Source organism: Brachyistius frenatus, unplaced genomic scaffold (genome assembly GCF_029030835.1).
Source record: "Brachyistius frenatus isolate BFR_SWC_R1_liver_20210118 unplaced genomic scaffold, ASM2903083v1 Contig_115, whole genome shotgun sequence".
Classification (NCBI taxonomy): Eukaryota; Metazoa; Chordata; class Actinopteri; family Embiotocidae; genus Brachyistius; species Brachyistius frenatus.
Genome location: NW_027210714.1, coordinates 500,342 through 523,444, shown reverse-complemented (window position 1 = coordinate 523,444; position 23,103 = coordinate 500,342). Strand labels below are relative to the sequence as shown.

Here is a 23,103-nt window from a genome sequence, read left to right as displayed (position 1 = left end):
AATCATTTCATTTCATAACAGAAATTACAAAATTCTCTCGTGCAGATTCGTTCAGAATCAAAAATTGGATTTTATTTTTTGAACAAAAATGTTGGTATCTACATAGGGAGGGAGTACTTGGGAAATTTGTTTTGCTATATACGGGTACATTACTTTATGTTCCATATGGCCTTGATTAAAAAAACAACACTACTCAACTATATACTACTATATTTTTAGTCTGATATATATATATTTTTTTGTTAAACAAGGGACATGTAGCTTGTAGCAGAAAGATCAGAGTATGAATATTCAACAGTTCAGATCAATCCACATTCATGCACACACATAAATCTGACGGTTTCCTCCTCAATGATGAGGCCGGATGCTCATTAAGCTGGCAGACCGAGGTTCACAGAGGAGAGAAAAGGTTCTGGCAGGACATGAAACATCCCCACCCTCAAGGCTTCAATGTAGTCGCCTCCAACACAGCCTCAGCCACGTTTGGGCTAACAACAGCAACAGCTGATGCCACCTCTGCTCAGGCAGGAAAAAAGAGCCAGGCCTGTGATTTATGGCGAGGTGAATGGTTCGTAAGGCCGACAGCTTTCAGAATGAACACCCAAATCGAAAGCTTCTCTCATGTTCTCGTTCCCTTTTAAACTACTGAAAAGATGGTCGAGCATATATATTATTATTTTACTGGAACTGAACTGCCAACAAGGACAGGTGTGATCTGATAATGTCATCCACGTTGATCAATTTTCTGTATTTCTGCATTTTACTACTGTATTTTATTTATGGAACTGCACTGCAACTTTTAATCTATTTTTTAGCTTGTTTAATGTTTTAATGACTGTTTTTAATGTTTCAATCAATGTTCTTAATTGTTTTAAAATTTCCTTTTCTTTTGCCTTAAGTTTTGATGCTTTTAATGGTTTTATGTGAAGCACTTTGAATTGCCTTGTTGTTGAAATGCGCTATACAAATACATTTGCCTTGCTTTAATAGCAGCACAAACTTTCTCTCCAACCTCCCAAATGTGCCTGTTTTTGAGGTTTATTGTACTCCGCCATGTAGCTGGATAGTATATGTTGCCTTTGTCCACATGGCACAGAGAGGGAGTGTGGAGAGGTGATTAGTCTCCTATCTTTAAATTCCAAAAAATGTGAAAGAATAAAAGGTTTCTGAAACAAAACAATGTCACACACTGAGAGGTACATATAGTACTCTGTAAATGGTGAATTCAATTGAAAGGGAAGGTGAGGGGAGGGGAGGAAAAAAAAAATCTGCCCAGAGAGCTGTGAGAGCTCAAAGAGAAAAGATACATGGCAGACATAGTGGATATTCTGAATGACTGTCTTTCACCTTCGCTAAAGACTGTCCTTCTCTGCTCCTGTGAAATTGGTGGAGTGGATTGGAGGACAGAAGCAGGAGCTGCAGTCACAGTCTGCTGTGAAGATAGCAGCTGCCAAGGTGCTGGGCATTGGCACATGGATGGGGCCCCCTTGCTACGTTTTTGCAAATGAATAGGCAAAGTACATTGCAAGGTCCAGGGAACACCTGCATGTGGTAGCACTACCTGTGCCAGTCTCTGAGCGTCAATGGTGTCTCTGACAGTAAAATATTTGTTGAAATAATGTGGGGCACGACTGGGTTTCACCTCAGAATTTGATCACGCGGAGGTGGACAGATTCTGTCATCTTGTTGCATCATTTAAAAAAAAAAAAAAAAAGGATTTAATATATAAATGTAATTTGATATAAATTGCCTGTCCAAAAAAATATTGTTGTATTAATGTGTTACCCAGGCTTTAAAATACAAATATTTGAAAGAAGATTTAAGAAATAGATGAACAACACCAGCCTCAATCATCAAACAGATGGCCTTTGGTGTGTGAAATTGTAATTCTGGTTTCATCCCATAAAAATGGATTAAAAAAAAACCTAGCAACAACATTTACACCCTTTTTTTGATCTAACATGAAAAGCTTTTGACTGATTTTCTCAATGTGACCTTCCTATTGATTACGTCACTTTGTGTCTCCTTCCTTCTTGACAAAAGTAGTTATACAAATGGCAGACAATCAAGTTATATGTTGTGTTTTGTCAAACACTGTTATAAATAAATAATTGCATGAGTATGTGACATTATATGTAATTTCTCACTTAGACAAGCATTAAGATATTGCAGATGACATTCACAGTAGACAGCATTAACTGAAATGGACACTTAAGTGCAGCAGCTGCTGAGTTTCCAAGGCAACCTCAGCATGTTTAAGCAGTGTCCATCACAATGCAGATAGTGAATGTTGAGTTGTTGAATAAGCAGCAAAAAGAAGAGAAACAAGTAAAAAAATAAAAAAAAAAAAAAATAAGAAAGAAACAGTGTTTCTAAGGAGGCACAACATCCCATCAGGATATCTTAACATTCAATTTTGATTCAAGCTGACGGTCCGAAAAGCAAATTCCTCCTTTTGTTGCTCAGCAGAAGGTCATTTAGTCTAAATATGTTCTTTACTTTTGCTTTAATGAGCTGATACGGTGCTCTTTGCCAACATCCCCTGTTTCAGAGCTCACACAAATAGTTCATAGACAACTGTATGATGTGTTATAATGAAAATTTCACCTCTACAACTGTGTATGCCTCCCTCAAATTATAATAGTCTTGGTAAGAACCTCAACTGAGGCAGAGGCTATTGAATCTAAATTGCCCAAAGATAATGGGTTGATGGATTTTGGGGAAGTTTGGGGAAATACAAAATGATGTGCGTAGAGTACAGATTACAAGAAGATATTGAATATCACTGCAGACTCAACCGTTAACCAAACTAAAACCCCATTGAAAACGTGATATCTAGTATCCAAAGAATGTCTATTTTTTTTGTTAGCATTTGAATACATATTTGTGGAGTTATAGGTATTAATTGATTTTGCATATTTGAACAAATATGGAGTGATGGCCTTCTGAATTGACTATAGGTTGCAGTGAGCCAAAGTTTTGTTAATGTATTTACGTAATTTATTGTAAATTTGTAACGTTTGCAATGTGAAATGGCGAGAGATTAGAATTGTAAATTTAGCTTCCAGGGGCAATGATTGGAAAAGTTCATGGTTAAATAATAATTATTAAGGGTGTTCATGTTAACTAAGGTATCCATTTACGCATTACTTAATAGTTATTAAGGGTGCTATTGGCATTAGTAAATGAAGAAGAAGAATCAGAAGAAAAGACCAGAGGGTTCCGTGCAGCAATGCTGCTTGGACCCCTAATTACCTTAGTTCCTTGGGCTCAAAGACCAGCTTGACATCATTGACAATGGTGGGAATGTACTTCAGCGCAGCACCCTTTACCAAAAGGGAAAAAGACAAGATCATTCTCATCTCATGAGTTATTTCAGCCCAATCATTTATTCATATTTAGTATTTTCCGCCGGGTGTTGTTATGATCAATCTTGAAAAGAAACATGTCTTGTGTCCTCGTTTCACAGATGAAAAAAAGTGTTGATCTCAGTAGCACGTGTGCTGCAGCCGTAAACACATTTTGCCTTCTTCTGACCACAAACTAGGACAGGACTTAAAACAGCTAGCAGTCAAGGATAAATACTTATTTTTGATGAGCTGTATGTTTACCGACTCTGTTTAGTGTTTGCAGGATACTGTGAATTAGTGGTTCTCCACTGTTAGGTTGAGGTGTGGGTCTAAAAGTTTAGGTGGAAAACAAGTCAAACTTGTATTTTGAACTTATACTGAATTTCTGATGCTGAGCTTTCATTTTGAAGGATAGACGTTTCTCACATGGTTTCCCATGTCGCAGCACACGAGCAGGAGCCGTAACAACTCAAACTAACATTGTCAAATCAGTAGTTCTCATTCGAGCAATTTTAAGGGGTTTAGGATAAGTCTGTCTTTCTATTTAGTTCAGGATACGTTTGTCTTTTTATTTCATGCTTCATACAGTTTAAAATAGCTTCTTGAAACTTGATGACCTTCACCAATTTAACCTTGTTTGAAAAGCATATATGTCTGTAGTTTAAGATATGTGTGCCTTTTTTGTCATTAGGTTTTTAGCCATAATTGCAAATGATGGCAAAACAATTTTTTTTTTTTTGAAAAGCATACAAATTTGGGTCATGACTTAATGACCCCAAAAACTTGACATTGATCCAGCCACTCCTGCTCATACTCAACAGGTTCACATGATCGGTGGATACTGACAATAAACCAACCCGATACATTAAAGCTCAATTCCTGTGAAGTGTATCCCTGTCTGTGTGTGTTAATTAATGTCACTAAAACTAATAAATAATGTGGGACCAGTGGAAGATCTCTCCGTAACGATACCATGATAAATACAGCCAGTTAGGATCTATGTTAACCATCAATACCATTATAAAACCATCAAGTGTACACACACAGTGACTGATTACAGCGCCATCCATTAATAATGGGAATGTTTAACCAAGCTGACACTTCGCTCTGTAACTGACTGATGCTAAATGCCAGCCAAGGTGGGGTGGTGTGTTTAGACAGCATCTGTGCAAATTAGCCTCAGTGCCAGCATGTCTCGTATAGTTTGATTAGCCAGACGGATGTAGCACACTGGACGTCACCTGCTACAATCCACTGATTATCACTGTTGATGGTTTATTTCTGAACATGTGTGGCAGATAATTAGTGACGTTCAGATGAGGTTTGTAAGAGAGAAGACTTTAGTCAATGTTAGAATGTGAAAACTCTCGTGTGTGAAGATGTTTTTGAGCATCGACGGAGACAAACTTCAGAGCAAAACTGTACTGTGCACCATGTTGTTTTTTTCAAGATATAGTCATAACATCCCAAATAAAATCCTGCTTTAATCTGCTCTCATCTTACTAGATCTATTTAGTGCTTATCCACAACCTAAAGCCTTCACTTCTGTCTGCGGGCAGAAAGATTTAAGGAGGCTGAGAAGTGGATTTGAAAGACGATGTTTGACTTTCATTCAGTTGGCAACCACGCCTTTTTTTCTGATGAAAAGACATTGACATTTTAACAGGATGTCTTTTTCAACTTTGTTCCGAGCAGCAACTAAACTCCCCCCTGTTGTGCAGGCATGTTTTATGTGAAGTGTGAGTGGAAATGTATCTCCTGTCCCCGCTCCTATTTGGGCCTCACCAGAAGTTTTCACATGCATGTGCGCAGGTCTGTCGAGATGTTCATCAGATTTCAAACAGGTACAGTATAATAGGACTGTTCATTAGCTTCCACCTGTCACGGTGCTTTCACTCGGCTGGATTGGGAAAGAAACCAGGATTCCTCGGTTTCATGCCCGTTCCTCAAGATCAGTTTTTAATTTACTGACAGTAAAGCTAATATCTCACCCAATTACACAGCAACTGACTCCTAATTGACTCCTGAGCTTCTCATATGGTTGAGTGTGCGCATGGATCTACTGTAGGTGTGCCAAGGTGCATGCACCCTGTGATTATGTTATCTCTAGAAGCATAAGTGTATGTGCGTGCGTGTGCGCATGCGCTTTTGAGTGCGACTGCACAAAATAACTAAAAAAAAAAAAAAAAAAAAAAAAACATATCCTTGTGTGTTTGTTTCTATTCTGCGGTCACTGAGTTTGGAGTGAAGGACAATGAAACGCATGAAAACAGAGAGCTCAAAAGGTGGAAGGAGCAAGGCAGTGGAATAAATACCTTAAGGAGCAGCTAAAGAGCAGAAGGCCAGAGGAGACCCAAGCATCAGGACAGTCAAGGTCAGAGTGAAATGTAGGGAGGAGAAAACACAAAAACACACATAGAGGTACAGACAAACAACAGAAACCCAAAGAGAACAAACATACATAACGTGTGGATGCGAGAAAAATCCGACAGGGTAGAGCTGCACAAAAAGGCATGACTGCATCTTCTTTCCTGACTCCTTCCAGTCCACAGCCAAGAGTTTAGCTTTCTGTATATTTCTTACAATATGTACTTTTTTTTACTTCACTAATCTATTTGTTAATCTTTTATAGACATATGGTCAAATAAAGTTGACAAACCTACTTTTTTTCCTTTTTAACTCTAATAGATTTTTTTTTTTTTTTTTACATCAGTTTAATTAATTAGAGCTGAAAAACTCCACTTCATGTTAATTAAGGTATCAAAAAAGTCCACAGTTCAGAATTTCAAACATACAACTGATCTGAGACAAGCTGCCACACAAAAACCTTAGCCAAAATCAAATAGTCACAAATTATTATTAAAATCAGGAAATATCCGACAACACATTAGTATTCAATGCAAATAAATTTTGTTGTTGCTGTAGTCAAGTTTCAGTCAGTCCCCTAAAAGTATTGAGGCAAAGAATAAATGTGATATTTTGGGTGAAGATTACCACTCACATTTTTGTACAATAACCACTGGATCTTCTTCAGATACCTATGTTTAAATTACTGTAGCTTGGCTGAAAGACTATAAATAGGAGGGTTACATTAAGCCTGGTTCAGTCCAAATATAATCAAATCTCCTATGAGTACCTCTAAAACTCAGTTATCCTTGTTTGTTTAATCTGCTCAAAGCAAAAACAAAAAAAAGGCAATTTGTGGATTATGTAGCTTTTTGTGCAGATTTAATATTAAAACAAAAATAATACTAGGTTTTAATTAGACAGCTTCAGAGACTCTGGTCTGTGGATTTTGTTAACTTTGGACAGATGCTAAATGTTTCCAGTCTTCATGGAAACATTTAGCATCTAAAGGGCTTCTGACTTTAGTTTCATATGTATTATACAGACATTAGAGTGGTATCAACTCTCTTATCTGCTCGCAACATGATAATGAATATAAAATTTCTCAAAATTAGAAAAATATAAAAAAATTATTATTTCTTTAAGTACTTATTTCAAATGCTTTCGAATATTCCTCATTTTGTCTTGTGTGCAGCTCTAACAAGTTCCCAACGAGAGAAAAATTAAAAAGTAAAGATCTGGAAACTCTGCACAGAAAAACTTAGAAAATGTGAAAAAGACAAACGCAGGATACCAAAGAGCAGAAGGAAACATGACATTACTCTCTAATAAGCTGCTGTATTAGTTTATATCTAACCAGACACATGCATCTTAAATTACAGAATATGTCATCCAAAGCTCATGACACCAGATTTATTTATTATTCACACAGCAGCAGTTATTTACTATTCATACAGCAGCAGATATTTCTTGGCACCAAGTTGGAGCGATAACATGCAGTTGGACTTGTGTAATAATCAGCCTACCTTCACCATGCCAGTGTTCTCAGAATTGCTGTTCATCATGTCATTAAAGGATGTGAAAAGGTTCCTCAAGGACTCCATGAAGTCGACCTCTCCTTTGTTCTCGTAGAGCCTGGGAAGAGATGAAGTGGAGAATTACACTGGCAGATGATCACAAGGCTGTTGTTTGTTTCATCCCTGTGTAAATAGCCCCGCACACACTGGAAATGACAACAGTTTGATGCTTCCCTGTTAAATCATTAAAAGCAGCCCGCAGAAAAGGCCTGTGTGTGTGTTATCAATGCAAATATTCTTGGATCAGAACCACAGACCTCCATCTCGCTGACAGCCAGATTAGCATTTAAAACAACATTACAAGACCCTGAAGCACCTGCCGGCTGTCATGTGGAAACAAAAATCAGAAGAATTCATGTTCTATGCTAATGACTCTCCTGGAATACTACACAAGGAACAGAAAGCAAATGTCACGTTCAAGTTCACTGGCTTTACTTTCTAATCTGTTCGAGGGTGTAGAATTACTCATGTCTCTTCTGCTAGTTTACTTGTATGTGGAGCAAATGCTACCCAATGACTGTAGCAACCAAAAGCCGGTGATCACACAACAACTGCAGAAAACACTTCCCCTGTTTTTCGAAGTTACTGAGAACACAAAGCAGGGTTTCCCTCCGTAATCCCCCCCAAAATGCAAATGTTTTTCATCCCACTTGCAGAGCCCTATAACTCTCCACAAATTGGTCATTAACTGGAAATGAGCCACGCTGTACTTGCTGCGAGGTAATTGTGTCAACCACTCGGATGTAAAGATATAATAATCAGGACTTGTGAGGGAGATTGATATTTGTCTGAAAACATATACGTGGGCAGGTAAACGAGGAGGGCGGGAGGGTTCAGATTATATCCCAGCACATCAGATTTCACTGGCCTTCGTCCAGAGGGGTGGGTTTTATGGTGCCACAATATCTCACGGGGATGTGGGTATTACATGATCCAGGATAGTCACTGTTGAGGGCTTACAGAAATCATGGGATTAGAGGCATCCGTCTCACAGCTCCCACAACAACAATTACTTAAAGCTGGAGCTCAGTGAGCTCTGGACTCCCACACCAGTCTCATGTCATGAGGGAGGGGAGGGAGAGGGTCTTTGTGATTAAGGTGTGCCTCTACAATTTTATAGAAATGTTCCACTGGCCTGCGTTGAAAAGCCTGCTGATGTAGCCTTGACACCTTCTAGCCAGACGCGCATGAAAGGCTCCAACAAACCCAACTTTACAGTATAGAAGAATGACAAACTCAGCAATAATGGCGTGGCAGAGCCAATACTGGCAACCGATCAAAGAAACTGAAACTGAAACTGAAACTGAAACGATGACTAAAGACAAAGCAGGTCGCCGTTAAAGTTGGAGTTTGTTGTTGGAGAGCTTTGAAAGAAGCTGTGAAGACGGACAGCTCGAGAAGAGAGTGACGCAGCTGTGCCGTGGTATGCGAGGTAGAGGACAGAGCGTCCTCCAGACATAGGACAGAAAACCAATCAAACTCTGCACACTCAATTAGTCCAGGATCATACATCAGACCATGAGCCACCAACAGCTTCAATCCATGTCTCCACAACATTATCATCCATTTAACATCCCCACAGCCAATTATAAATACATCCAAAGAAATTACCTAACCCAAAGAACATTCACTTTGACCGGTTTCGGCTTTATTCCGTAGTTGTGCTGGACTGTGTGGAACACAATCAATCCAACATCGATTTTATTACAAAATAACACTAAAACCAAAGTATTATTTAAAGAACATCTGCAGCAAGAAAACTATGACTTTAAGACAACCCACAAATACCCACTCTGTCCAAACAAAACATATAAAGCATGAGTGCATGCTGTATGTATGTGTATCTGCATGTGTGCTTACAATTCGGTGAGACAATGATGGCGGTTGGATGATTGCAACATTTGTCACTTCTTTTTGAGAATTTTTGGGCAGTGCAAATCATCACGTGAATACAAATCTTTATAAAGAACTCAAAGAGTTACTGCACCCAGGCTGAAAATCCTGCTCCTCAATATGAACAAGGTCAAACTTAAGTAAACCCACTTATGACAGTGCAAGTTGTCACCGTATTACAATATGTGCACACTATGCGTGTCCCAGTACGTACTGGTTGAAGAGGACTCTGGAGCGGACGATGAACTTGAAGATGTATTCCAGCGCCTTCATGGCCTTCAGCAGCTGTTCTGTCAGCTTCTCTGCGTTGTCCACGTAGTTCTTCAGAACTTTGGTCAGCTTTCTACAAACACAATTATACAGATTAACGTGCTAATCACAAAATGGGATAGAATTTGTTTGATATGTCCTGGGTCTACTTGTACAAACAAACTCACGTGTATGCCAGTGTGGCGCTGAAATGTTTTCGAATGTAGGTCTCCAGAACCGGGTTGAAGTGCTGGAACTTTCTATCAGCTATAAGTCCAATTATGAACACCTGTCAGAGAACAAAGACACATTCATTAAAATGTAAACCACATGCTCCATGATGGAGTGCAAAAAAAAAAACCTGCCGGTCCTACTCAATATGCTGAAATAGATAGGGAAATTAAACAAGATTGCATTTGAGCAGAAAGCCAATTTTCTCTCAATTCTCGAGCCTGCCGATTATTTGGGATGCCCTGACGACATAATTTCTAGCTGCTTTCTCTGAAAGAGAATGCTGCTTTTTTGACATGTACCCCAATGATGTTAGTCGTTGGCACGCTAGATAGGATTGAGCCGGATACTTTGTCTTTTTTTTTTTTAATCCAGTATTTGCAGCCAATGAGTTGAAAAGGGTATGTAATCAAAATTCCTGCACGCTAGCTTATTTTTTGACGTCCGTAAAATCTTCTTCCTGCACGACCTGGCAGAAACATGACACCTTAACTTCAATGAAAATTCTACCCTGATGATAAGAATTCACGCACATCGATGCGGCAGTGATGCCACATGAGATGCAGTGTGTCTGCACTTCCCTTTGTAAACTGACTCTGGTGTTCTGGGAAGTTCACTCTTAATCTACAGGGAAGAGCTCATAACTATTTTATAACCAAACGACTTTATAAGCTGTCGTATAATTAAAGATGAGCCAACAGTTGTTGTTTTTTTTCTGAGTCCAGTGTGCGGAAGTACAGAACCACAACAGGAATGTGGTTGTGGACTGCAGTGCGGTGTCGTGTTAACATGCAGGCAGATAGGAGTGCCAGCTGAGGCATTTTCCTCAAAGGCGTCCGCCTGGCGCGTTCTCAGCATTCTTGTGGGGAGTTACAGAGCACCCAAACAAAGTGATGTGCGTTTTCTTTTCTTAAGACATAAATATAGTCTGAAACTTATGTGGTGTGCAAACACACAGCACATTAGGCGAGACTATGGTTATGTAATTATTCCTATGATACTCTACAAAAACAAAAAATCATGGTTTGTTTACCCTTGTAATTTTGAGCTGCAGCTCAAGACAGACAACAGACGTGTTTTAGCACATGGAATATTTGCAAGAGAGCTGCAAATATTTCCAGATGTTTTATTTCCACTGACAGGAACCTGAATTCTGCTCTCCTGCTACTGTCGGCTTCTTTGCTTACCAAGGCATCAAACACCAACGTATCAAAGGTGTCGCTGTCTGAGTTCTCCATCATGATGTTGAAGAGAGCATCCAGAGTGTCTTGCAGGAACTGGAATGAGAGACGCACAGCATGTTATGACAGGCTGCCAAAAATAACATTGATATGATAAAGTCATAGTCAATGCAAAAATACAAACATCTTTGTGGTTCTGTTAATTATTTCTCTCTTCTGGGAAGGACAAATCAGTCACTCTAGGATTTCACCGAGTTTTTTTTGTGATTTTTGCAATTAAACATGCCTGATTTTGCAGCAAAACATTTTTTAATTGTAATTTGCAGAGTTTTAAGTGGCTTTTTTGCAGTAAAATTGCAGGAATAAAAAGAAAAGTAAGTCAACAAAAACAAGAACACTACCTGATTCAGAGTAACATGGAAATACTTCCTTTAATCATAAAAAAAAAAACCAAAAAAACCAACCACTTACATTTAAGACACGCTATTCTTGAGCAGCAGAGAAAACGGGGCATAAACACTACGATTTTGTTTGTTGTTTAACAATAACACAATACCGCATGACTACCAAGACATGAATTCAATGAAAGCTGATAAACAATATTACTGTTCTACACTGCAGTCACTACTGTTACATCATTATTATTCTGATCCAAAGTAGTCTGTATGCTAACATGCTCAATATGAAGCCATATCAAATGCATGATGTAACCGAACGGAAAGCAGACTCCTGCTGTGACAGCGGGACAAGCTACCCATTACACACCCTTTACAGCTGTTAATACAAACCAATATAGCTCTATGAACATAGTAATCATTTCCCTGTCAGCAGTACTTCCAGAAACACTAACTACTGTATATACACCCTTCCACTCTGGGGAAACATGCTCCATTTACTCAGCCCATTCTGAGGCGGTGTGAAAACAGATGTAAAAGTGTGGGAAACAGAGCTATCGCTATACTGTGCCCGGCCTGTCATCTCAGGATGGATAGGATTCATCAGGTTCTCACCGAGAAACAAACATACTGCTCACTATGTGGAGTTTAAAGCACAATTCAATCTCACTGAGGCCGAACTGCATGACAGAGATAACAGCCGTCCTCTCAGGAACATTATCATATTATGGCGATGAAAAGGATTAGGATAAAAAACACAGCTCTTGTATTGATCTATCATCTAATATTTGTGCTTATTATCTCATATACAGTATCAGCCCATGACAATGTTAAACCATGTTGATAGATTGTCTTTTAAATGCCGAGATGAGAATGTTATCTAATTTCCCACTGAAGCGCTTCGACAGAATGCTAATGTGGTGCTAGTACCAATCACACCCCTGTGGTTTAATGAAGTGGTCCAGCTGGGACATCCAACAGACATCTATCTGGTCTCATCCAAACTGTCTGGGTGAAGGACTTTCTTCAGGTGCGCTGCTGTCTGCCAGGCACCCAACCTGCCCGTGAAAAACTTTCTCCAGTGAGTGATTTATTCATCTGCCCCACACTGAGCACCTAACAGGCCCTGCCTAAACTGCTGACAGAAGATCACCTCCTCCTCCTTGTGTAGGCAGTGTGTGCTGCTATGTGCTTTCTCCTCGCTGGAGACATCAGTGCAAAAGAAATTAAAAATAAAAAAAAAATGGCAACCTGTTCTCTTTGAAAGACTGAGATGTGAAATTGCTGCCAAGAAGCTGTAACTTCACAACAGATCATTTGTGATTGCATTGTTTGTGTCCCCAGCTGTTCACATCTTTTTGTTTTTGTTGTTTTTGCTCATCTGTATCCGAGAGAAGAAATGAGGTCCATTTTCAAGGATACAAAAGTGGCCAAAGTAAGCGAGTTACGGTCCTCCAGCTTTGAATAAAAAGTGTAGTCAGCACAAAGGAATGCTTCGCCCTCTCACCTTCACGACCTCGCCGCCGTCCACCTTCATCAGCTGACGGAGGTTCTGCTGCAGCAGGCTAGTGTTGGAGCGCCACTTGAGAAGGCCGAGCAGGTCCACTGGGGAAAAAAACCCAACAACAAATAAACAAAACCGTTACCACAATGCACAGCGTTAAAGCTGATGCCGGTAATAGAGAGAGAATTGGGAAAATCTGCAAGGAATTACAATTAAGGTTAAGCATTTGAATCTGTGAGCGTTGAGGCCACACATTTGTTGAGCCAACTTGTACTTTTCACTAATACAATGTTATTTATTTTATTAGCTCTCACTTTAATCATGAAAATGAATTTCAGCACAAAAAGGATGAGTCATGATGTGATTAATCGCGCTCGGGGGAGCCCTTGAACAGACCACCTTTGGCAGGTGATCAAATTGGGAGCTTAAAAACAGGTTTGTTAAGGAGCTCTTTATACGAGCCCTGTGGACATCCACCCAACGTTGTTCTTCCAAAGGTTTGGAGCCAGCTGGCTATCTCTCAATGTTGTGAAATATCCGTCGGCTTAAAAGCCAACATGAGTTTAAGATCAGTTTAACTATTCAGCCGGTGAAAACAGGCATGTAAGGTGGAAAAAATAAACGCTGACAAGATGCCGTCATTCGTTATCATACGTCGAGCTGGCAGACTGCGTGGAACTTGGTCTGAAGGAAATGTACTGATCGTGTAGGATATACTGTATATACACAGGAAAAGTAGTTTGACAGTACTCTGGGGTATCTCTGCTTCGATTCACACATTTTGATCATCATTTCTTAACCTCTTGAGTGCCAAACTTTACGGAACTGCAAGAGTCAATCACTGGAATATGCTCAACACGTTGAGTTCAGCCCTCTAACCAATAATTGATCAATTTTCACTGCTGGTTATTTTCCTGATTAACTGATGGCTTAGTCTTCAAAATCTCTTCGGATGTTGGCTTTTGTTGGTCCAAACATGTTTAATTTACAACAAAATTGGAGAATCTACAAGCAAGCAATGTTTGGCGTTTTGCTTAAATACTTAAATCTATTGATGGTGAAAATAGTTGAGATTTAAACAATTTATTTACTATAATTCAATCTAATAATGTGTTTAATGAAATTATCCTCTGTCTAAGATGTCGTCCTGTCAAGGAAGCAGGAGAAACTATTATAGCTATTATTAGCAAAGCCTGCATAGAAAGAGTTTCCAGAGGAGTGCTGTTTGAATCAGCTGATTACCAGGATCTCTTTTGGCCCTCCCGGGACCCTCGTCCCTGGCGGCTCCCTCTCTCTCTTTGCCATGCCTGATTGGCCATATGAGAGTCAATCAAGCATGGCGACACAGTGATGGATGCCTATCATCTGTAAACCTGGCAACCTATCAGGGTTCAGTCACCAGATCCTGTCTAAACTACCAGGGATCCCGCTCCCAGAAGAGATATAGATTTGGAAATTGGCAGTTTAGCACCTCAGATAGACAAATGGAATGAAATGAGGATAAATCATCACGCCGCTTGTTCCCGCTGGGGCAATGCTGTTCGAGGCCAAACTGTCTGTAGTCTGTAGCACATGGGACAGTCAAGGCAGACAGACTGTGTGTGTGTGTGTGTGTGTGTGTGTGTGTGTGTGTGTGTGTGTGTGTGTGTGTGTGTGTGTGTGTGTGTGTGTGTGTGTGTGTGTGTGTGTGTGTGTGTGTGTGTGTGTGTGTGTGTGTGTGTGTGTGTGTGTGTGGTGGGGGCGGGGGGAATCAGGTTTGCTCGGGAGGAGAAAAAAAACAAGAGTGCCTTCAACAAATAACATCTGCTTGAAAATGGATGTCTCTGCAGGCAGTCAAATTTAAAAGATTCTACAAAGCTGGCAGATGGAGAGTGGTGGAATAATTAATTTGGAGAAAATAGGTTACATTGCCACTGAACAACTGAATTGCAAAAGACTTCACATTACCATTTGGATGTTTGCTTAAAGTACATCTTGCTTGACAAAATATTGTTTTGTTTACTTCCATGGGTCCTAATGGCTCGGTCTTTTTTCTTAACAGTAACAGCCTTGTGTGTGATTATAAAGTTTGAAAGTGGAGGCTTTTTCAACACTATAACAACACGAATTCCTTACTTTTAGGAAGCCTTGTTCATAAAACATTCCCTTTCCAGCCAAGGTAGGACTGGTATGTTAATATCTTCTACTGCTCTGCTGTCATTAGATCCCTGCCTCTCCTCCAGCCTCCGTTTAGTGAAGCACACAGCAACTACCTAGGGAAGAGCCAGCAGCCACTTCACACGAGCTTCCAGTGCTAAGAGACCGCCTGCATAAATCTAGCTTAATTAAAATGAGTGTTTCATCTCAGATGTGGGGATCGGCGATGAGGTGTATGAAGCAGTCTGTTGCAAAGGGCATTCAAGTGCTCTTACCCCTCCCTTTGCAAGAGTAAATCTTCAGCATAAACCTCTTGGGAGCAACCAGTTACACTGAGGTGAATATGAATTGAACCGATGACAGAGAAGTTTAAATACACTTGAAGTGGTAATTAGAGTTTTTTTTTCATTATTAATGAATGTGTTTATTATATTTGCGATGGACAAAATGATGATGTGAAGTCTGTTATGAATTGGAAAAGAATACAAAAAACTTGTCCACAGGAAAATTCGATGGGGACAACTTCAAACTTGTTTTTGTCCAAGCAACAACCAAAAGCCTGAATCTAGTTGATTTAAAATTGTATACAACAGAGAAAAGCCTCCATGTCTGACATGCTGCAACCCACCAAGTGGTTTTATGCATTTTTGCTTTGTGAATACTTCCGACAGTCAATCAATTAGCAAAACTGTTGTCACCAAATTTTCAGTCACCGCAGACACTGCAGTAAGTCTATAAAGGAAACAGAATATATACTGTATCTGAGTATAAAAAACTAAACAAAAAAATTATTGACTGACTGATCTCAGTGTGTGCTAGCTTGATTTTTTTTTTTTTTTTTTTAGGGCTTCCAAATTTTAATAAAGCAGCCTGACTCTGGCATCGTCAGAAATACACTGACTTTATTAAAAGAAACATATTCCTAGAGCTGTAGCGTGGGATGGCACATCCTGTGACTCACACACATCTCTCTGTTTATTCAAAGTCCATGCGCAGTGACGAGCCTGTCTGATCCCCAAGCACCTTGCAAATTACCACCACAAAGTGCCAGGTAAACATCAACAGTGGAGCTGCTCTACAAGAACGACTACTCACCAGGACACACGCTGCTGCCCGTCGCTCTCACACAGGGAAAAAGAGAAGGAAGAGCGAGGAAGGTAGGGTGGGCGAATGGGGATAGAGAATGGATCCGATACAACACATCTACATACGGGCAGGGACAAGTTTGAGCTTCTAATATTAGGTTTCTGCCAAGTGTAATCAGTGTGGGCAGGCTCCTCTTCTGTAACCGAGACTGCTCATTCACTGACAACACCACCCCCCTGAGCTGAGTAGGAGGGCACACAACTGGATTTAAATGACAACTTATACCGCAGACTCAACTTAATAACCCTCAAAGGGAACATTACTGTAACAGCATGCAACGCCTCCCCTCTATCACACATTACATGCAGACAGCAAGATTCTCCCGTCGTTCTGGGGTCCGCAGTGACCTCAATAATGAGGCATTATAAAACGTTTGCTGTGCATGTCCTCGGGGCAACCTCCAGGAGAGCAACAGCAAAGAGTATGTTTTTTTTTTTTTTCCTCCATGCACGTCTTTATTAGACAGCACAGATTTAGCACAAGGTCACATAAGGCACCTGCATTAGTATGGCTGCTGGTAGAGAAAAGATTTCTACTTAAGAGTGATGCAGACAGAGAGAGATAAAGAAAATCATATGTTTCAAAAAAAGTCAGGCCATCAAGATCCACAGTGCTGTGGTGTGTGTGTGTGTGTGTGTGTGTGTGTGTGTGTGTGTGTGTGTGTGTGTGTGTGTGTGTGTGTGTGTGTGTGTGTGTGTGTGTGTGTGTGTTTTGTAATCCTACAACGAGGAGCTGAGGTGGTTCCTTAACTGCAAGAGGCACAAAACCTTTGCAGCTCCTACAGTCACGTAATGTCAGCAGAGACACTGAAGTCACAGTACTCAGGAGTTTGTAACCTCATATGCTGTGTCCATCACATTGCCAAACCAACAATGTTGTGTGTGTTTACTGAAAAATCAGGTTCATTTGTCGTGCTGTGCCATGGATGGAAAAAAGCCCAAGTTCTGGTTTATCACAACGTGGATCATCTTTTTCAAAGTACAGATTGTTCTTCCTCTCAGTGAAAATAACATTTTACTCGGTGAGTTGATTGCTGATGTCTGGTAATGAGGCATCATTTCTGAAATTAAATCAGATGGGGCAGTGACACGATCGTACAGGTTTTAAAACAAACCTCCAGGTCGGGTAAACTTATTTTGACATTATAATGGTGAACAATAAAGTCATTACTGAAGGTACCTGTTGTAAACATCCATTATAGTTTACGGTATAACTCCCGGTTCAATTTCGCTCCCCAATCCTGTAGATGTAGAGCATAGATTTCTTAGGACTCTCACTGTCATGTTGGGTTGGGATGTTTTTAGCTTTTAGCTAAAGTCATCTAGACAAGCTGGCCAAACCTTCGACTATTTAATTGAGGTTCTCTTTCAAACATTCGCTCTGTATCTCACTGTAAGGCGTACCCCACAGTGAGATATCGCACTCATGTTATCAGAGAACCGGGGTTACCACTGTAACCCAAAGTTTTTCCCCATCACATTTGTAATAACGATATTGCAATTCCCTTTGACCACTCATTTTTGTAAGCAATGTTGTTAAAACTAATATAAAATTATGGACAAAAAAGAAAGTTTCATGTAAGTGAAATTTGAAGATTCTGAGATTTGATTTTAGTCGTAAGACCGCGAGGTTACTGACCTCCTCTGATCTTATTTTCCTTACTAAAATACAAGGTTGCATAGTTCTAGAAGGAGGGTTTTACATTTCAGATACATTATTTCATATTTAACGCCTAAAGACGGGAGAATTTTTTTATGAGCCTACACAATGATTAATCAAAGGATTATGGACACACACATCAATCGGCTTCAACAATTCCCTCTGAGCATTCCTGTTCATTTGCCCTTGCTCAACTATTTAAAATTATCTTTGCGTTACCATGAAAAAAACATAAGGGCATGGTGCATACTCTTGTTCAAACGGGGCGTTGCTCTGGGCGAGTAAAACAATTAATTTCAATTTCAGTCAAAGTAAGCCTGCAGTGAATCTGTTGTGTCCTCATTCTCACTCTTTTCAAACCATGGCCAAAAACACTGAGCGGAATTAGGAGGTTTCGTTATGGCTTTAAATAAAATGGTGGCTCAGTCCTGCATACCAAAAGACAAAGAAGCACTACACATCAAATGAAAGATATATAAAACTTAGGATGGTTTTGTTTTGAGGTTTCCAGATTCTTTCCTATTAAGGGCCGGAAATTTATCTGGATGGAGGGCTGCAGGCCAAAAATAAATGTTTGCTATGTGAAATTACATTGCATTAAAATGCAATCTATTTGCATTTGATATTGAACATTCTAAATCTAAAATAAAAATGTTGAATAATTTAATAATTATTAATGCGTCATAGTAATTTTATTATTTTGCAGAAAAATTGGTCCAAAAACGGCATAACTTTTCCCTTGTCAGTGTGCTATTGCCTTGATCTTTCACATCTTAACTGGCAGCTCAAAGTCAGTGACGTAGATACACTAACAGCACATGAGCATCAGCAGGAGAGAGAGAGAGAGATACCATAATTCTTCGGAGGTGAGATGTAGGTCATTGTAATTTAATAAGGAAGCTTAGCAGCATTTTACTGTACATTGCCATAAAACTCATATTATGTACTTTTTAGCTGCACAAAAATTAAATTTTACAGCACTTAAGAGTAAGGAGAATAAGTAAATGCTTGTCAAATGCCATAAGGGCCAAAATAAAGAAGGTGCAGTCCAAACTTGGGCCGCGGGCCCGAAATTGAGCCATTTTGTTTTAGCATTTGGCCAATGACCATTTGACCAGTTTTTCACACAGTCCACACTAAGAAATACCATTGCTGCTTATAAGGATTTATAAACAAGTGGGAACACAAATTGCTAAAATCCTTAAAGCATGAGTCACAGGTGAGAGACGGGGATTTCCTGAGCTTAGTACGTGCAGATCTTCTCAATACCCTAAGAAATGAAGAAAAAATACAAAACAAAAAAAACAAAAATACAGCCAGATTGACAGCAGTAAACAGAGCAGAGCTGTCGTTCGCTCAGCGGTCTGAAATCTATTGAGTGAGACTGACTGACATGAGGAGAAAATAGGTGAGGGGGAGACAGGAAAACCCATCCAAGTATCCAAAATGTGTTTGGACACATGTAAAGGCCAGGTAGAAGAAACACAGAGGTCCTGGAGTTTTACTTTAAGCGATATACATTTACTGTGCGCAGATAATGTGTGTGTTTGTCTAAGTCAGAGGTCCAAAGTAGGCTCAAAGGTGGAGCGTCTACCTGGTTAAAATGCAGAGAAAAAGCTCTTCTTCTTTTTGTGAGTAAATGTGGAAATGATTGCTTCATAACACAACCAATCACAGCCAACCAGAATGTACAGAATCCTGGAAACAGAAATCAATTTCACACTGGTATAAACAAACAACCACATTATTTTGAATTTGTTTTTTAAATGTGTCAATATAATTTACGAAGTTGGTTTCTGGTGTTCCACGGAAACATCAGTTGTGGGAGTTCGATGTTGAAAAGTACGTCTGAACATGAAAGAGCTCCCAAAAGGATGTATCAATCAGCCTGTTTGATATGCAAGTCGCATTTCACAGGGTTGAGATTTGGGAGGTTTGCACATCTGCTCATCTGACTATGGCTACCCACAACCCCCTTCTCTGTGTCGGCTCACAGATGTTTGGATGTCTTGCGGCAGAAGTACAATTCAATCTTCGGGAAAAGGGCCCTCTATGTGGTGAAAAGGGTAAAATACAACAGATGGCAAAAGATACTGCAGCTCTTACCGTTCTGTGTGAGTTTGGTAGAGCAGACCAGAGTGGCGATCTGGAAGGAGTCCTTGCTGATGGTGCAGGTGCCCAGGTTCTGGGTGCTTTTCCCCGTGGCAGAGTAGCCCTTCTCTTCCAGCTCCAGCTTGGTGGAAGGTAGGTTCAGGTACAGAGACGAGTCCTCCAGCTTCTTTGCTTCTGCCTGGATTTCCACAATAAGACTCAGTCATTTAATCAGCAGAAATCACGATGGATGTTTATGTGTAATAGATTGCTATGTTCCATTGCTGTGGGTGTTTTAAAATGGGTATACCATCACCACAATAACTTCTTTTTCTGACAGTTTTTGCATGCGAGAGTAATGAAACTCTTTGACTGATGACAGCGGTCCAAAAAATTAAGACAAAGAAAAATCTGATGGGGGGGAATTTTGCTCACATTAACTTTTTAATTAACATAAATGAGCACCGTAACACAAAGGTATCATTATGCAAAGGATTTTAATTGGAAAGTAACTTAATTTCATTGTGTGGGTGGATGCGTACCAACTACACAATTTCCCACAGAAGGCACCGAAGGCTGACAGTTATTAGGCGGTTACTAATACGATAGTACGTGTCACTAGGAGCGTGGGCCGAGCGTAGGCAACCAGTAACAAAGAAACCAGAACAAAACAAGCGGACTTCTAACTATGTAACGGGATATTTTTACGCTCACCTTGTACACGATGAGGTCGTGCTCGCCGTCCCTCAGAGTCGTCCCATCATACCTCATTAGTTTGACAAAAGACAAGGCAAAGATCTTCTCGGATTTATCTTTGGCTGCAGGAGGAGGAAAAGAAACACATGAGGAAGACAGAAAATCCCCAGATTGGAGGAGATGTTGATAACTGTTGTTGTTTAAATTTGAGACTGACCATGTGTTCATATATATTTGATTTTGCTGTGTTTGCACAAAAGTGTCCATTCGGGATTCTTGTAAATTTGCAAACCAACAGACCAAATCTTGCACAAGTGTGCAACATGTTTACATGAACAGCGTGCATGTTTAGGAAATCTTAAAGAACACAAAATCCCATTGCAGTAAACCATGCAGCACTGCTGACTTTACAACAAGTCATTAACAAACTAGCAGGCTGATAAAATAGATAATCCCAAATGCCAATCTCAGCACAACAGGCCCTGAATCAGGTTGGCACAAAAATCTACCTTTCTCTTCAGATTTCTTTATTAATACGATGATTCTATCTGTGCAGTGGTTGTTTATTTTATTTTTTTACTGTTCAGAGCAATTATGAGGGAAGTGTTCAAGGTAAAGAGGTAAGCGAGTGGGAGCTGCAATGACATACAATCTTGATTGTATGATACAATTGATTTGTTCATAATTTAACAATATGTGCTTTTTTTTTTTAGGATCATATTTGCTCATTTTAAATAAAAATAAAAAAAAATAGAATTCAAGCAAAAGGTTTGAATTAAGGTTTTGTGTGTCCACTTCTTGTTAGCATATGAATAAACACTTGATCTCTTGGAACACTTGAACAGTTTGTATAATTCCGCACGGGTGGAGAAAAGATGCTTGTTGCTTGCGTGCATGTGCACACACATATGTGTGACAGTTTGTGTTGAGGGCAGGGAAGCACTGCATAAACAAGGAAGAGAGTTATGACTCCTGTCCTGTAACCGAGCATTTGAATAGGGCCTCATATATCATCATTGTGGATCAACAAGCTCTAATTTACGTGCAGGGAGTCGTGATTCATCGAAGTATATCACGCATTCTATCTGCATAAATCCCTTCATTGGTTTGCTGCCTGCATCCTCACGGGTGAATAATTGCTGGGCTGAGAGGAACCAGTGGAGGGAAAACACTGTACGCATGCCACCGAGTATTACCAAACGTATTAGTGACTTCTTGAGGAGAACAGAGAGCTCAAAACTCTGAATTTGGGGGGGGGGGGGGTCACTTTCAGGACAGAGCTACTTCTTTAAGCCAATCAAAGTCACGTTGTTGTGGAAGTTCTGCAGGCTTTCAGCTCAAAGGTAAGCTGTCACTTCAAATGTATGTATGCGTGTACTGCGCTACATTTTAAAGCCTACCCTCCATCCTGCTCGCCAGGTAGTGGCATGATGACAGATGTGAAAAGATGGCAGGGATATTTTGCAGCCCAGGCAGCATCTGTGATAGCAGTCATCAGTCTGATGAGGCCTGACAATGTTAGAGTGGTAGTCTGATGTGCTGTGTTAGAGCCGGCCTAATTCTCAACCACGGGTCTGAAATACGGAGGACATGAGCTCCACTAGTGGCCTTGATGAGCAGCTCTGTCACTGTGCATCTCTACTTAAAAGTTCAGCTCTTGCTAGGAGCACAGGAAGGAGGAAGTAGGAGGGACAGAGGCAGATGACAGGAGAGGCAGGCAATTTCCCGGCCTGGCAGGCTACCTCTGAGCTGCTCTTCATCAGAAACACATCACATGCAGACAGGTTAGGATTTTATTATTTTCCCAGGAAAGTGCTTTGCCAATAGAATGTAAACACTATATTTCAAGATGCTTTGATATACGAATTCTGCCTTTCAAGGATTAATATAATGAAATGACAAAACCACTGATGAACCAGGTGGGTTCAGGGTTTGCACATGGATGCATCTCAAACAGTGTCAAAAATCTACATCAAGCACTATCCTGCTTTTGAAAATAAACTGTTGCAAATTGAGATAAGACACAGTGACAGGGAGGATAAGTCGTCTTATCATTTCCGGTAATCAAACGGAGAGGTTAAATCCAGCTGATAAAACTGAAATAGCTTTTATAGTATTTGCAAGCAGTCAGAAATCAAAGTGGCTTCCCCTTCAACGACAGAGGTAACTCAGGCAGTGCCAGAAGTGGCTTGCCAGCGCAGATGCACACAACCTGAAACTTGGTTAAAGTTTGATTTGTGTGTGGAGGGGTATGACAGGACTTGATATGACTCTGTGTCCGTATGCTGTGAACACACTCACTGACAGGGGAATCGAAGGCAACGCAGTGCAATGCAATCCAAAATAATCCAGCCATTACACCTTTTCAGTATATCTCTATATTGTCAATTGTGAGAGAAGAGCTAAAGTTTGGCTGCATCAGCATGCCACTGCAGTCCAAGAGTCAATTGAGGTGAGCCAGTTTCTAAAGTAACCGTTACGGCGAGATAACAGAGTCACAGAGTTTCAAAGGCATGCCTCGTAACAGCATTAGTCTCCAGAGAAGCAAGGTGCCGAGCATGACAAGAAGGCTCTCCAAGTAGATTATAAACCAGCATGGAGGTCTGAGACTTGGCAATTTCCTCCAAACCACCTGCATGCAGGTGAGAA

General features: G+C 40.2%; 1 protein-coding gene across 2 annotated transcripts in view; it reads right to left on the bottom strand.

Annotated features, from left to right (window-relative positions):
• The window catches only part of dock1 (dedicator of cytokinesis 1), a 173,354-nt gene that overhangs the window by 111,690 nt on the left and 38,561 nt on the right, over positions 1 to 23,103 (bottom strand). For both annotated transcript variants that reach the window (XM_069713097.1, XM_069713099.1), the window contains exons 17-24: positions 20,473 to 20,576; positions 19,774 to 19,957; positions 12,730 to 12,827; positions 10,834 to 10,923; positions 9,604 to 9,704; positions 9,381 to 9,509; positions 7,223 to 7,331; positions 3,256 to 3,326 (exon numbers count right to left, since the gene is read on the bottom strand). In XM_069713097.1, coding sequence (XP_069569198.1) covers positions 3,256 to 3,326; positions 7,223 to 7,331; positions 9,381 to 9,509; positions 9,604 to 9,704; positions 10,834 to 10,923; positions 12,730 to 12,827; positions 19,774 to 19,957; positions 20,473 to 20,576 — 886 coding nt within the window. The remainder of the gene's footprint in view (positions 1 to 3,255; positions 3,327 to 7,222; positions 7,332 to 9,380; positions 9,510 to 9,603; positions 9,705 to 10,833; positions 10,924 to 12,729; positions 12,828 to 19,773; positions 19,958 to 20,472; positions 20,577 to 23,103) is intronic.